The sequence below is a fragment of the Epargyreus clarus genome, unplaced genomic scaffold (genome assembly GCF_041222505.1).
Source record: "Epargyreus clarus isolate Ecla_fem2 unplaced genomic scaffold, WU_Ecla_fem_2.2 ptg000024l, whole genome shotgun sequence".
NCBI classification, from domain to species: domain Eukaryota; kingdom Metazoa; phylum Arthropoda; class Insecta; order Lepidoptera; family Hesperiidae; genus Epargyreus; species Epargyreus clarus.
In genome coordinates this window covers 3,256,488-3,269,749 of record NW_027332231.1, presented here as the reverse complement: position 1 = coordinate 3,269,749, position 13,262 = coordinate 3,256,488, and the positions used below count along the sequence as shown (strand labels likewise).

Sequence of the window (13,262 nt, the reverse complement as noted above, 5' to 3'; positions counted from 1 at the left end):
GCCTTCACTTTTAGCTAGGACATAGATTTTTTACGTTATTTAATTATTTATTTTAAAAAAACTTACATATTGCTATTTTATTCATCCAGAATCCAAATTCAGATTTTATCATGTTTTTGTCAAAATGTGTATAGGTGTCAAACAGTTGGACAACGTTGTCAAACAACAAATTGCTAATAGATAAATAAATAACAGGAGTGTTTCTTGCAATAAGTTAATTATTTCTAAACAATGGCACACATACAGTTCGTAGACGATTTAGTACGAGAATATTTGCTGTTCAGAGGTTTCACGTCTACTGTGAAAGCGTTTGATATGGACTTGAAAGCTGATAAAGACAAAGGTTTCAGAGTGGATAAGATTGTGGATCAAATTCTGCACTATATCAACGTTTCAGACCTGAATGGCCTGAAGGAATACTGGGCTCATCTCGACAGCTTAGTGTTCTCCAAGTTAGAGATTCATGTACAACCTGGTATGTTCACAAAGTTTTAATAAGAGCAAAATTATTACAATGAAATTTCCATTTATTTGGTTGTGGAAATGATCTTTGTTAATTCCCTTGTGATAGATAATCTTTTAATATTTTAAAGGGGGGGATTACGGTTCTTACGGCGCCAAGATTTGAATGCGGATCCGTATAGATTTCGATGAGAAAAGACGAAAAGTAAGAATAAATTTTTTTGATATCTCGCTTAGTTTTCGAGATATCGATACTCAAAAATTATTCGAAAATTTCGATTTTTTGCGTTTTAAAAGTGAAATTGCCGAGGAACGGCGCGGCGGAAACGGGTGCGACTGGTATCTCCGGATAGGGGAGGACGTGCAGAATACGGTAGAAGAAAAATGAAGAGAATTCGTTAAGAAACGGCGGAGGAAAATGAGAAAAACCAAAAATCGATTTTTGAAAAACGGAGAAAATTATATTTAAAAATTTAGAAAACGGAGAGAAACGGAAGTAGTATGTGCGAAAAGGTATCGTTGAGACGAGTACGATGGTATAAAATAATTAGAAATCGGGCAAGGGACAACGAAGTTAGAGGTGATTGAAATTTGAGTTGGTATTGGTTAGGTTAGGTTAGCTTAGGTTTAGGTTCCGGACCTCTCTCTCCCCGCCGTAGTTAAAGCCATAGTGGGGAGCGACAGGTCCTGGAAAGGTATGAAATCCTTCTGCGAGGAAGTCATCTCACAGAAGGAGGCTGCGGAGAGGGAGAGAGAGAGAACCTCAGACCTTCCTATCCGCAGCCGGAAAACCGGGCGTAGGAGAAGGGTTCCCCACGCCTATCTCCTACCCCTATAACGGAGGCATGGCGTAGGACACGGGGGTGTCCTGCGTCATAAATAGGCCTCGAGGTGGCGCGCGCGGTGTTCCCGCGCGCACCTCAAAGATGAGGGGATGGAGCAAACTCCAACTCCATCCCAAACGGAGACGGGCCCTGCTGTGGGCAAACGCCGCTGGGACCGCGGACGAATGCTATAGCGTACCCGCAGTCCCGGCAAAGGGCGTCCAGAGGAACACCGTGGGGTTTTAGCCGGTAAGAGTCCGGCATATCCTCTCAGTTGCCCCCGCGGTAGAGAGGAACCCATGAGGGTTTCCCCACGTATAAAAAAAAAAAAAAGGTTAGGTTTAGGTTAGGTTAGGTTAGGTTTTTTTTTATTATTATTATTATTATTATCATAATAATAGTGATAATCATAATAAAGGATAAAATATATCTTCAAAAAATTTTTTCAATAAAATTCCAACATTTTTAATAATGTATTTATTAATATCTTGAAAACTAAGCAACATATCGAAAAAAAATATTCTTTGTTTTCGTTTTCTTTTCCAAGAATCTATCGAAATACATCATTAAAAGAATATTTTTTTTTTATTTTTCGATTTTTAAATATCGATATCTCGAAAACTAAGCGAGATATCAAAAAAAATTATTCTTACTTTTCGTCTTGTCTCGTCGAGATCTATAAGGATCCGCATTCAAATTTTGGCGCCGTAAGAATCGTAATCGTGCCTTTTAAAGTTTTAAATTATCCTACCACAAGTTAAGTTTTAACTTAAAACTAAACCCGTGCGGTAACTTAAAACTAAGTAATGGGTTTTCTCATTGCCAAAACATTGACTTAATAAAGATTGGTAGCCTTCACACACCTTTAAGACTTTCATAGATATGTTTGTAGAGTGTAAGGCTCACAATGTTTTCTTTTTTTTTTTATAATATAGGAGTAGCAGACGAGCATACAGTCCACCTGATGGTAAGTGGCTACTGCCGCCCATGGACATGTACTCAACCCCAGATAGGATCAGATACCCCCACCCAAGGTTGGCCACAGATGCGCCACTACCCCTGAGGAATAAGCTGGAACGCCTCGAAAAAGTCCGTCTCCCTTACCACACCCTTTAAACCGGAACACAGCATCGCCTAACACTGCTGTTATAAGGTAGAAATAGGTGTGGCGGTGGTGCCGCCAGAGTCGAACCTCAAAGGGTTCTACCACCTTCAAAAACCTTAACAGTTAAAAGAATATGTAATTTATAGTATGCACAAATTATAAAAAAATAAACCTAGGTTTTAACACTACATTCTGAACAATAAAATTAATTTTTAAATCTGTTACAGCTGTGCGCAAAATAGAATATAGCTTATACAAGCTATACTTAGTGACTGCATCTCAGAGCACTGGCGGAGTGAGAAATGAGAAAGTCGCTGAATTCCTCTCAAAGATGCTACCAGAATTGCAGGGGCAAAATGAGTGGAGGGATTGGTTCAGTAAGTTAATAAATAAATTAATTATTTTGTTTATAAGGCAGTAATAATATTCATTTCATGATACCATCTATGATCTATCTACCTCAATAAAAAAATGTACTCCAAAACAGTGGACGCAATATGCTCAATGCTTGTGCAATATCTAAGTGGCATATGAATGATGCAAAGAGTCTATTGTTTTTAAGTATTGTAGTAGAATAGTATATTTTTTATTCCTTAAAAATGAGATTCCTAAAGAACTAACCAATTGTATTTGTATGTTAAGTGTACATTAATTGTTTTCAAATATCTTAAATCAAAATTCAATTAAACTTATATATGTGGAGCTATTTTATTGTCAAGTAATTTCAAATATCCATTTTCCTACAGAATTTGACTAATTTCTTCAATTGCTTTACAGTGCTACCATACATACAAAGACCAGAAGAGAACCCCACATTTAGTTTGTACTATACCCGGGCCTGGCAAGACAGTGTGCTGGTGTCTCTCCACAACCTGCTGGCCACGGTGTTCCAGTGCATGCCGCAGCCCACCCTCACCAGCTATGAGAGTGACGCTGCGCTTGTCAAACGGTTGCAAGATGAAATCTCTACTTTGAGGGGAAAGGTAAGTTTATTATTGCTGTGGTCACATTTCAACACTTTACTTATACCTTACAAAAGACCTTTCTTGAAGTCATACTTCTTTTAGGGTGTTTAGAAAAAAAATTATGAGAGCTTTTTATAAAAACTGTTAGATAATCAACAGCATAACGTTGGCTAGTAAATACTGTAAGTTTTGCAGAAAAGTTTATTTTATGTACAAAATAGGAAATGTTACTTTATTTCACATGTTATGTGATGTCATTTTGTAATAATTTTACTTCTTGCGCATATGTTCACATATTGATACTTCTGATGATCTTTTTAGTTTTCGAGTATCATGTATATTAAAAATTTCCTATAAATAACTTCATTAAACGCACTACACTAACAAGAATTTTTAAATTTACAGGCGCAACAGCCCATAGAGAAAACGTCGCCAATAGGGCACCAATCCCGCCTGGCGCAGCATTCCGAACGCCTTAGTGGGCCACTGCCACTCGTCGACGACTTCTGTGCGGTGCCCACGGAGCAGTTGGAGAGCGGTTTGCGAGAGGCGCGCGGGCTGCGAGGACTGCTGCGGCAGATGGGCGGCAGCCCGGTCATGGGGCGGAAGTCAGGGAGATCTCAGAGTCAGAACTAATTTAAATTAACCAAAGTAAAAACTAAATAATATTAGTAAACGAAGGGTTATATTAAGTAATTGTTATGGTATTATGTCGCGGAGCATCCGCAATGCGTGCAGCTACCGAGACAATAATTTAAGCAAACTTTAGGCTAAGTTATGATACATGTTGCACGATGCGAATGTTTGCATTAGATAGGCGGTGTCGCCCTTTTTCTTATAAAACTTCTATGTATTTCAGCCCGTAAAGTTGAATTGAATCAAATGGCTCCTCAATTGCTAGCCCCTGAAATTGTCAAATAAAGATAATTGAACATTTTGATAATAATTTAATTCTATAATTGTTAATTTAAGTAAGTTACTTTAAACTCACATATTTTATTTTATGTTTGAATAAAAATATCTGTCTTTGTAAATAGAAAACATTCCACGGTACCTATGTATCTATTTGTAAAAGCATTTAAAAGATCTGTTCATTGTTTAATATTTAATTGAATAAAATATATTTACTTTAATTTGGCATTGAATTGGTATTATTATTTACTCCACAACCAACCAGTATAGCTAGGAGACGAATCGTTCAGAGGGCTTGTTTTGCCGACCGAGCTCATTAGAATCCTCGACGTTTTTTCTGCGTTTTAACCCTTATCCTCGCTTGCTTTTGTGAGTCAAAGACATTGGACCATTTACCATAACCCAAAGATGTTTTTTTTATAAAGAAATCATTATGAATGATTATTCTACCAATCTTCCTTACACGTTTAAACTTTAAAGCCAGAATTTTTATTTGAATTGTTACATAATGAGATGCATCCTAAGAGTGCATTAGCATGCGTATTGAAAACAAAAACAAATGTCAATTACCACAACATATTCCGACTTATTGATGTCAAATTTATAGTCCCTAAACATTTAGAACGCAAAATTACTGTGGAAATCTAAATTCTCGTACGATATTTCAAATTTATTTAACAAAATGACGCACGCATTCTTCGCAGACGCATGGAAGAGATCGGACCGCCGGAACCGGATGTGGTATCAGGAGTACCTGATGAAAGTACTCGAGGCGTGTAAGGAGAAGCAAGTCAGGGAAATAGACGCCTCCATCGCACTCGGACAGGAACTTATGCGAGTAGGTGATGGTTAAACAAAGACTCGTTAATATAAATACTTAACACCTTTTTTTTTTTTTTTTGTCGAGGGGGAAACCTTCAAAAGGTACCCGACAACGTGGGAGCGACGCCGAGTTATGTGGGATTTTTACCGCACTAAAACCCCCCCGGTGGCCGTCCTCTGCGCTGCGTTGAGGGCTCCGGGATCTCCAAAGGAACGCAACCGGAGTCCTCTAAGCGCGTTGCCCCGTCGGGCTCTGCCCAGGTGAGCTTGACGCTCGCCACACCATCTGGTGTATACGACGGTATGCGACCACACATACCGTCGTCCTTCCCGGGGCCGCTGGCCGGGCGGTTCGAGCTCCCACTCTTGCCGCCCGCAACCCCGGAAGCCCCCTTTTAGTCGCCTCTTACGACAGGCAGGAGATACCGTAGCCCTATTCTAGTCCCGGAACTACAGGGACAAAATACTTAACACCTTACTATTCCATTTATTTGACTAATGTATCTCAGATTTAGGTCAGTACGATAATTAGTAGACCTTTATAACTTTATGGAGACTACTTAGGTGTAAAGGTTTGCTTTCATTTTGACTCTTACAACTTTTAAAGTTTCCACTACGGCAGAATGCGACATCACCAATTCTGTGCTTATTTATGCCCTAACAATTTAATTCTCAGAGGAGCATCGGTCTACATTATTGGACCTCAAGTACGAGTTATTGAAGGGCAATAGCTACGTATAATGAGATAGGTTTCATGTCATTGGTCCTATAAAAATAGGGACATATTGTATAAGATATATTTATATTGTACATTAAAGGAACCTCTATTTTTTTATCTTATGTTGGTTCCAAAATCTTTTAGAGATTGGATGAACCAGTTGCAGTGCCAGTGCCAGTGGCCCTACATGACGTAGTCCCGTTTGAGGACGACAGTTTAATGAAGCCAATAGAACCACAAGTGTTGGATTTATTATATGGAAGTACGGAAAAAGGAGCAGCCGAAAGATATCTCAAAGCCAGATATAAAAAAGCTCCTGAAGATAAGTAAGTACTTATCTAAAGAATTAATTTTCATATTTTAACATTGCATTTCACACGAGAAAAGTGTTACCTAAAAATCTCATTTAAATAAACTTTTCTTTATCTGAGCATAAAATATGTACTAGAAAAGCAGCGATGAAATGGTTTTACGGATAGAATTTCGGCGTTCTACTTCTAAAATCGAATGCACCAACCGAATGAACCACTTACATACCTACATGCATCCTACACGCCTAACATTTTTGGAAATTTAAGAAAAATAAATTAATTATGCCTACAAATATTGTTTACATAATACTAAAATGTATACGAAAAAATTTTTAACAAAAAATACAACCGACTTCTATGTCACTACAAAGTAAAAAATAATTCAAATAAATGTTGGTTTAGTACATATTTCTGAAGTCGGCGCTCAAGATATTTCGTTGGATAACGATGTAAACAGCGTGTCTAATATGTGTGCGTGTCTAAGTCGGCGCTCAATATATTTAGTTGGATAACGATGTAAACAGCGTGTCTAATATGAGCGCCGACTTCAGAAATATGTACTAAACCAACATTTATTTGAATTATTTTTTACTTTGTAGTGACATAGAAGTCGGTTGTATTTTTTGTTAAAAATTTTTTTTCACCCTTTTTAGTGATGACATACTAACTTTTACATTAATACAATATAAAATTGTATAAACGTGATCATGAATGAAAGTAAGGTCTGAATTTACATTGATTGGAACCGCCCGCTCGCAGGGCGCTACCGCGCCCTGCTCGCTTAGTTTTATATTGTCTTATATGTTCCAACCTAACCTAACTAAATAGTAAATGATGAACTGGCTTCGCAATTTCATTAGAACCTACAGCAAATATCTTCAAACACAACTCAATTATTCCCATCGGTTGAGGAGTTACATATTTTGACTCCGAGCCACATTAGCAGACCCTTAAATAGTCAATGATGAACTGGCTTTGTAATTTCATTAGAACCTACACCAAATATCTTCAAACACAACTCAATTATTCCCATAGGTTGAGGAGTTACATATTTTGACTCCGAGCCACATTATCAGACCCTTAAATAGTCAATGATGAACTGGCTTTGTAATTTTATTAGAACGTACACCAAATATCTTCAAACACAACTCAATTATTCCCATCGGTTGAGGAGTTACATATTTTGACTCCGAGCCACATTATCAGACCCTTAAATAGTCAAAGATAAACTGGTTTTTCAATTTCATTAGAACCTACACCAAATATCTTCAAACAAAACTCAATTATACCCATCGGTTGAGGAGTTACATATTTTGTCTCCAGAACCCACTCTGATCCTCATCATATTTAAATGGGACCAACTTGTAGCAATTGTCCACACACGAAATGAAAGGCATTAAAATAGGTTCATAAATGGCGAAGTTATGGCTGTTATATTTGAGTGGAGGAGTTCCCCTCTTTTTCTCCAGAACCAATCGATGGATCCTAACCATATTTAAATGGGACCAATTCGCAGCTCGTCTCTACACAATAAAAAAAGAATTATTAAAATCGGTCCACTAACGGCGGAGTAATTGCTGTACATACATAAAAAAAAAAAAAAAAAAAAAAAAAAAGATACCGGCCGAATTGATAACCTCCTCCTTTTTGAAGTCGGTTAAAAATTCTGCACAATTCTTAAAGGTCTAGACTTTGCAGACCAAGCCCTTGCGCAGTCTTACTTGATTGAGAGATCTACATTACCAACAGTTTAATGATTAAAAATGTGTTTAGGTTCTATTTCCGCTTGGCATCTAACTGGGACTACGGTTGGCAACAAAAGCAGTCCCGTATCCGCGCGCGAGAGTGTAACCGCGGCCGCTGCGCCATCTTGCGGGACACGTTCTACCGGAAGAACAACCTGGCGCCCGACCCGCTGCACTACTCGCAGCCCGCTGGCGGGGAGATATCTATATGCAGCGAGTACTCTTGCAATTTCACTTAGGAATACTCGATAGGTTAAATTTATAGCCATGTAGGGATATTTTCCAATATTAACGACAATAAAATTGATTTTTTTCAAAGAGACAACGTTGCTACAATATTGAAGCTGTCATTAATTAGTGTAATTCTTATTTAAAAAGTCCTAGTAATGGTTTTCGTACTAGAAAAAGACAATTTCCCTCAAAAATTAAAATGAAATATTATTGATACTGTTAATTTTGGCAAAATTATGTAATAAAAGTGTTATTTAGCAGTTAAGAGCATAAGATATTGTTAAGTAAATAAGAAGACAAAGTATAGCAAAAAACATATATTTTATAATTTTATTATTTACAATAATTCAACTTTTATTTACATATTAACAACAGCAAATGCACCCCTTAGTTAAGGCCACATATCACTGTTACATCGAAAATTAATCTAAATAAAAAATGTGTACAGATTTATACTTGTTTAATTTACAACATAAGTTCGGGATGGGGGTTCATGGAGGTCAGTATTATACTATAGGGACCCTTCCAACGGATGGATCCTCAACAAACGTTAACGAAAGCAGTCATTCCCTACCTACACTAAGTTACAAAAATAATATTATCATGGAAAAAGTTTAACAACTATTGTGACGAATCTAATTATTTATATTAACAGATCCATCCATTGAAATGTCCGATCAAATTATAATTACACCTAAAATTAATCAACCAGACAAATCATCAACAACATTCGCTCATTCATCTACTAACTGATAACTAAGAAAATAATAATAATTAATTAATAATAAATATGAGACGTCTTTGTTCTATTCTCAAGTTCACATTTGACACGTATGTATTTACAATTATTATATCAGTCCTTTGAATTTAGCGAAACCATTTTTACTTGAATTTGTTTATACATATACAGTTGTGCAAAATAAGACGATACTATGCTCCCTTTGGCGTGATATCTTATTTTACATATGAATTGCAATATGAACATGAATTGCGAAAAGTGGCCCCAAAACCTCTTGAAGAAAATTCTGCAAACCTATCAAATTGACAAAGAAAATAACAAAATGCTTCTGGATATCAAGTAGCTGGCCATCTGTAACAGTTTAAATGTCTACTTTACCAAGGTAATTGTTTCCCAAATTCATTTTATCTGTAACGTAATCACTCAAGAATTATTTTTATAAGTAATAAATAAGTGAAACTGAATGATTAAGTTAATCACGAAGGTATTGTAATTGAGAAACAATGACCCAGCATGACAAAATTATTTTAGTAGCACAAATCGCTATAAAGATTAATCGCGTAAAATTACAAAATTATTAGAATTTCGCGTGCTCAATTTTATCAATTAGCACTCGCCTACCAATTAGTTGCCCCTTTGAGATTTCATGACCTAGAAATGTGTCTCACCATAGACCCACAGCTTTAAAGACTTATCAGTGACAAGTATTACATTACATTTTAAAATTCCACCATTTGTACTCCCACACCTAGATAGTGAATAATTCAGACCCGAAAAAATTGCTCAAAACGGTGTCATCGCCCTATTTGATCAGCAACATATTTCCAATGAAACGGAAATAAAATTATGTACATCGCCGTTACGAAGCTCGCTATAATGTGATGTTGCATGAGATCAGACTACATTTACAAGGTTACTATACACACATATGCACCGATATATTGCCATTTCAGTACTAATTCCACATGTACAAGTAGACAGGCTTACTTACAGATATATAATTTGAAATCATATTATAATTCGAAATTATTACCCACCCGTTTATTAGGAACAGAATTTAAATGTGGGCAAATATCTTTACATAATTTCATAGTAAATAGGAATAAACAGTATGTGAATTAAATGAAATTAAATTTCTCCAAACTTTATATCCGCTCGCAGATTGTCATACCACTGATAATTTATAATATTTAAGATATAAGCCATGTATAAAACTACAAATAACCAGAATATACTAAGACACTACATAATATATTTAACAAATGTCTAGAGCGATGATAAAGTTTGGCGAATATAACAACAAAAAAACAAAAATGTAATCAAATATCGGTTTCAACATTTAGCATTCAGAAAAGCCATATGGAATTAGACTTCTTAGATTAAATTATTACTTCATACTATCTCAGGGATCACAAAGAATCGTACCTGATATGATTTTATTGTCAATTTTTATCAATCAACACAAATTATCCAATCAAGTTTGCAATTACACTAAACAATCATACTAAGGTTCAGTGTTTGGACCACTCAGTAATGGGAATTAACTGTGCCGAACTGTGAAGGAAGAATGGTGAAGGTTTTTTTTTTTATATATTTGAGCCTAACACTAAAGCAGACGTGCTACCTGATGGAAAGTAGTCAACGTCGCCTATGGACATTTGCAACACCAGAGGAGTCGCCAATGCATCGCCGGCTTTAAAAGAGAGCTCTTTTTGCACCTTTTTTGAACTTAAACTTAAGGTAAACTTGATTGGCCTATGCTCCTCTCAGACTGTATGGATTGACCACAGCTTGCTGAACCGAAACAACTACTTGATAGTTTCAAACTGATATGTTTTTATCTACATCATCTGGAAAAGGTTTTTCTAAAGTATCAAAATTTGAAACATCCGTAGATACCCATATTTTTCTTTCCTAGTGCTACGTTACACTGTTAATTTGCTATCAATTAAGTGGCCCAAAAACCGAGTAAGACATGATTAGACACAAATAATAATTGTTGCAATATTTTTACATAAAGCATAATATGAATAACAAGATGCATGCATGATTTGGTACATTATAAAAATCTTTGCTAATGCCCTATAAAACTATTGTATTGTAATATAACAAACATATATAAATAATTTCATTCATTTAGGCACGTGATTCTGTTTGTATGTGTATGCACTTATTCGATGTCAATGTATACTAGTGTCGAAGTTAAAATTGTATCTGAAATTTTCTCTGAATCTGATCTGAAATAATAATTACACAAATCTCAATGTCTTTATTTAGCATGTGTATCCTATTTTTGTATTAGTGGTCGCATGTAAAGAATTAATTCGTATTGGCTCTAATTTCACATATCCATTTTACATTATAAAATTGTATAAAATCGTCTTCATCATAAGTCACAGATTCATTTAAAAAAGGATATATTTTAAAATTTAATTCAATATTATTGAGTTATTGTAATCCTACAAAGATAACCACACAAAGCCCAAATCAATATAATTACCTATATATTGTAATCAATTTTTCATAAGTATATGTCAAAATTACAAAATAATGAATAATCTCTGCCCCATAATAGTTTTAAGCCGATAATATAATTGAATACATCAAAACAATATTTCGCATTTACTATTTGTATATAAATAATAGCTATAATAATGTCTATTTTGCGTGCCATATGGATCGGAATACCGTCTAACTTTTACAACTATGTGTTAGTAACAAAATAAACTACTCACTATGGAGTGTAGAGATGAGGAGAACCGTCTGTGTATTTGTCTGCGATTAATTAGAGGCATTAGTGTAGCAATATTTACGAAATTATTTTGAACTACGTAAATAGTACTGCAATTCTATAAACTAACTACTCTCGTCTAAAAAAATATTAAAATATTCAATTCAGCGCACTTCATTCAGTCTACAACTGCTATATTTATTTTTCAACCCTTTGCTACACTAGCGCTATTTTGAAGGTATTTTTAACTGTTATTTACTGCTTACAACTGTAACCTTTCAACAGATCCCCAATATGAGATGCTTCTCCTTACCTCTACCCTCCATACTACTCACCTTTCATAACAAAATGCCCTTTTTTACCCACATATATACCTTCACTTCACCACTTACACAAAAACACTTTTGTCATTCCACATTTTTAAGGTATTGTTCAATAATTCATGTTTGTCAATAAAATGCTGCTATATGATAATATTTTGAAGGCAGTTATTGTTTCAATGGTCATCTTCCAGTTCTACTGAACCCTTATTGAGTTTCAAACAGCTGTTCCTGTGGCTTATAGTGTATTCAACAAAGGTATTTTCCGTGTGTGTATTTGTGTGGTTATATTAAGTTTTAGGGGTGCTATAAATGCTGCTTATTCCAAGGATATCTGCATGAGGATTGTATTAACATTACTATTACACACCTTGCCCATTATTGCACTTTACTCATTGCTCAATATAACATTATTGTTATTGTAGATTTTTTGTTGAACTTCACATTTGCTCATCTTGGCTTGAATACAAGATATTCTGCTCGGCTTCGATACAGCATTTACAGGTGTCACATAGCTCCTTATAGACTTCGGACCTGTTGTAGTACATTTGGTGGAACATTTTGATGTCTCAAAATCTGGGAGTATTACGTTAAAACGTTAAATTACGTAAAAAACAATAATGTTATATCTGATGGTAGAATCATTTCGGTTAATATAAAATCTGCCAATATTCCAGGAAATATAAATAAATTATAACTTTGATGGTGTGTCCAGTCATATAGGATGAATTGCAATTTAGGAATAAGTCATCCTTAAAGTCCATTCAAGTGTCATCTGGTGGAACATTTTCCAGGGAAATGATGTAAAAGTGCAACATCTGATGATAAAATGTTCTCAGTAGGCCAGCATTTGTTTCCATCATGATGGCGTAGAACCAAGTGAAGTAGTACTTGAGGTGACCTGGTAACCGGCAACCACTGCCGACTGTATACTTCCAGTACATTAGGTAGCGTGCCTGGCGCATACTGTAACCGAAACGGCGGACGAGGTGTATGTACAGTTACTGCCACCACATATCTCCAGCGTATCGGACAGGCCTATCTCGTCAAACGAGGGAGATGTAAAACATGGCTATCAGTATACAGGTACAATGTACGGCTTGACCGGGCAGACGCACTATGCGGGGTGATCCAGTTGGTGTAAGGCAGTACGAGCATACAATGGCTACGTACAATTGTATATTTCCAGTGTATTGGATAGCGCTGTGCCTTGCGCGTTTAGCAGGCGGCATGTCGATGGAGCACTTACTGAGCTTATAGTGCCTGGAAATGGCCACAATCGCCCCTACATTTCCACCATGTATAGGATAGTGCTGTGCTCGACGCGTCCTGTAGGTAGCCTGAGGTGGACGGGTACTAAACCATACTGCCGCAACT

General features: G+C 36.1%; 2 protein-coding genes across 2 annotated transcripts; both read left to right on the top strand.

Moving 5' to 3' along the window:
- Positions 1–120: 120 nt before the first annotated feature.
- On the top strand, positions 121–4,501 carry LOC140752374 (WD repeat-containing protein 91). Its single transcript, XM_073086647.1, has 4 exons — positions 121–475; positions 2,619–2,768; positions 3,169–3,374; positions 3,762–4,501. The coding sequence occupies exons 1-4, from the start codon at positions 232–234 to the stop codon at positions 3,990–3,992; spliced, it is 831 nt and encodes a 276-aa protein (XP_072942748.1). The 5' UTR covers positions 121–231; the 3' UTR covers positions 3,993–4,501.
- A 305-nt stretch (positions 4,502–4,806) lies between these two features.
- On the top strand, positions 4,807–8,172 carry LOC140752376 (uncharacterized). Its single transcript, XM_073086649.1, has 3 exons — positions 4,807–5,106; positions 5,953–6,134; positions 7,893–8,172. The coding sequence occupies exons 1-3, from the start codon at positions 4,951–4,953 to the stop codon at positions 8,101–8,103; spliced, it is 549 nt and encodes a 182-aa protein (XP_072942750.1). The 5' UTR covers positions 4,807–4,950; the 3' UTR covers positions 8,104–8,172.
- The last annotated feature ends 5,090 nt before the right edge of the window (positions 8,173–13,262 follow it).

Coding starts and splice junctions, on each gene's coding strand:
- LOC140752374 (XM_073086647.1), top strand. CDS start 232: ATGGCACACATACAGTTCGTAGACGATTTAGTACGAGAATATTTGCTG. Junction 476..2,618: donor AGAGATTCATGTACAACCTG/GTATGTTCACAA, acceptor AATCTGTTACAG/CTGTGCGCAAAATAGAATAT. Junction 2,769..3,168: donor TGAGTGGAGGGATTGGTTCA/GTAAGTTAATAA, acceptor ATTGCTTTACAG/TGCTACCATACATACAAAGA.
- LOC140752376 (XM_073086649.1), top strand. CDS start 4,951: ATGACGCACGCATTCTTCGCAGACGCATGGAAGAGATCGGACCGCCGG. Junction 5,107..5,952: donor TCGGACAGGAACTTATGCGA/GTAGGTGATGGT, acceptor AAAATCTTTTAG/AGATTGGATGAACCAGTTGC. Junction 6,135..7,892: donor AAAAAAGCTCCTGAAGATAA/GTAAGTACTTAT, acceptor AAATGTGTTTAG/GTTCTATTTCCGCTTGGCAT.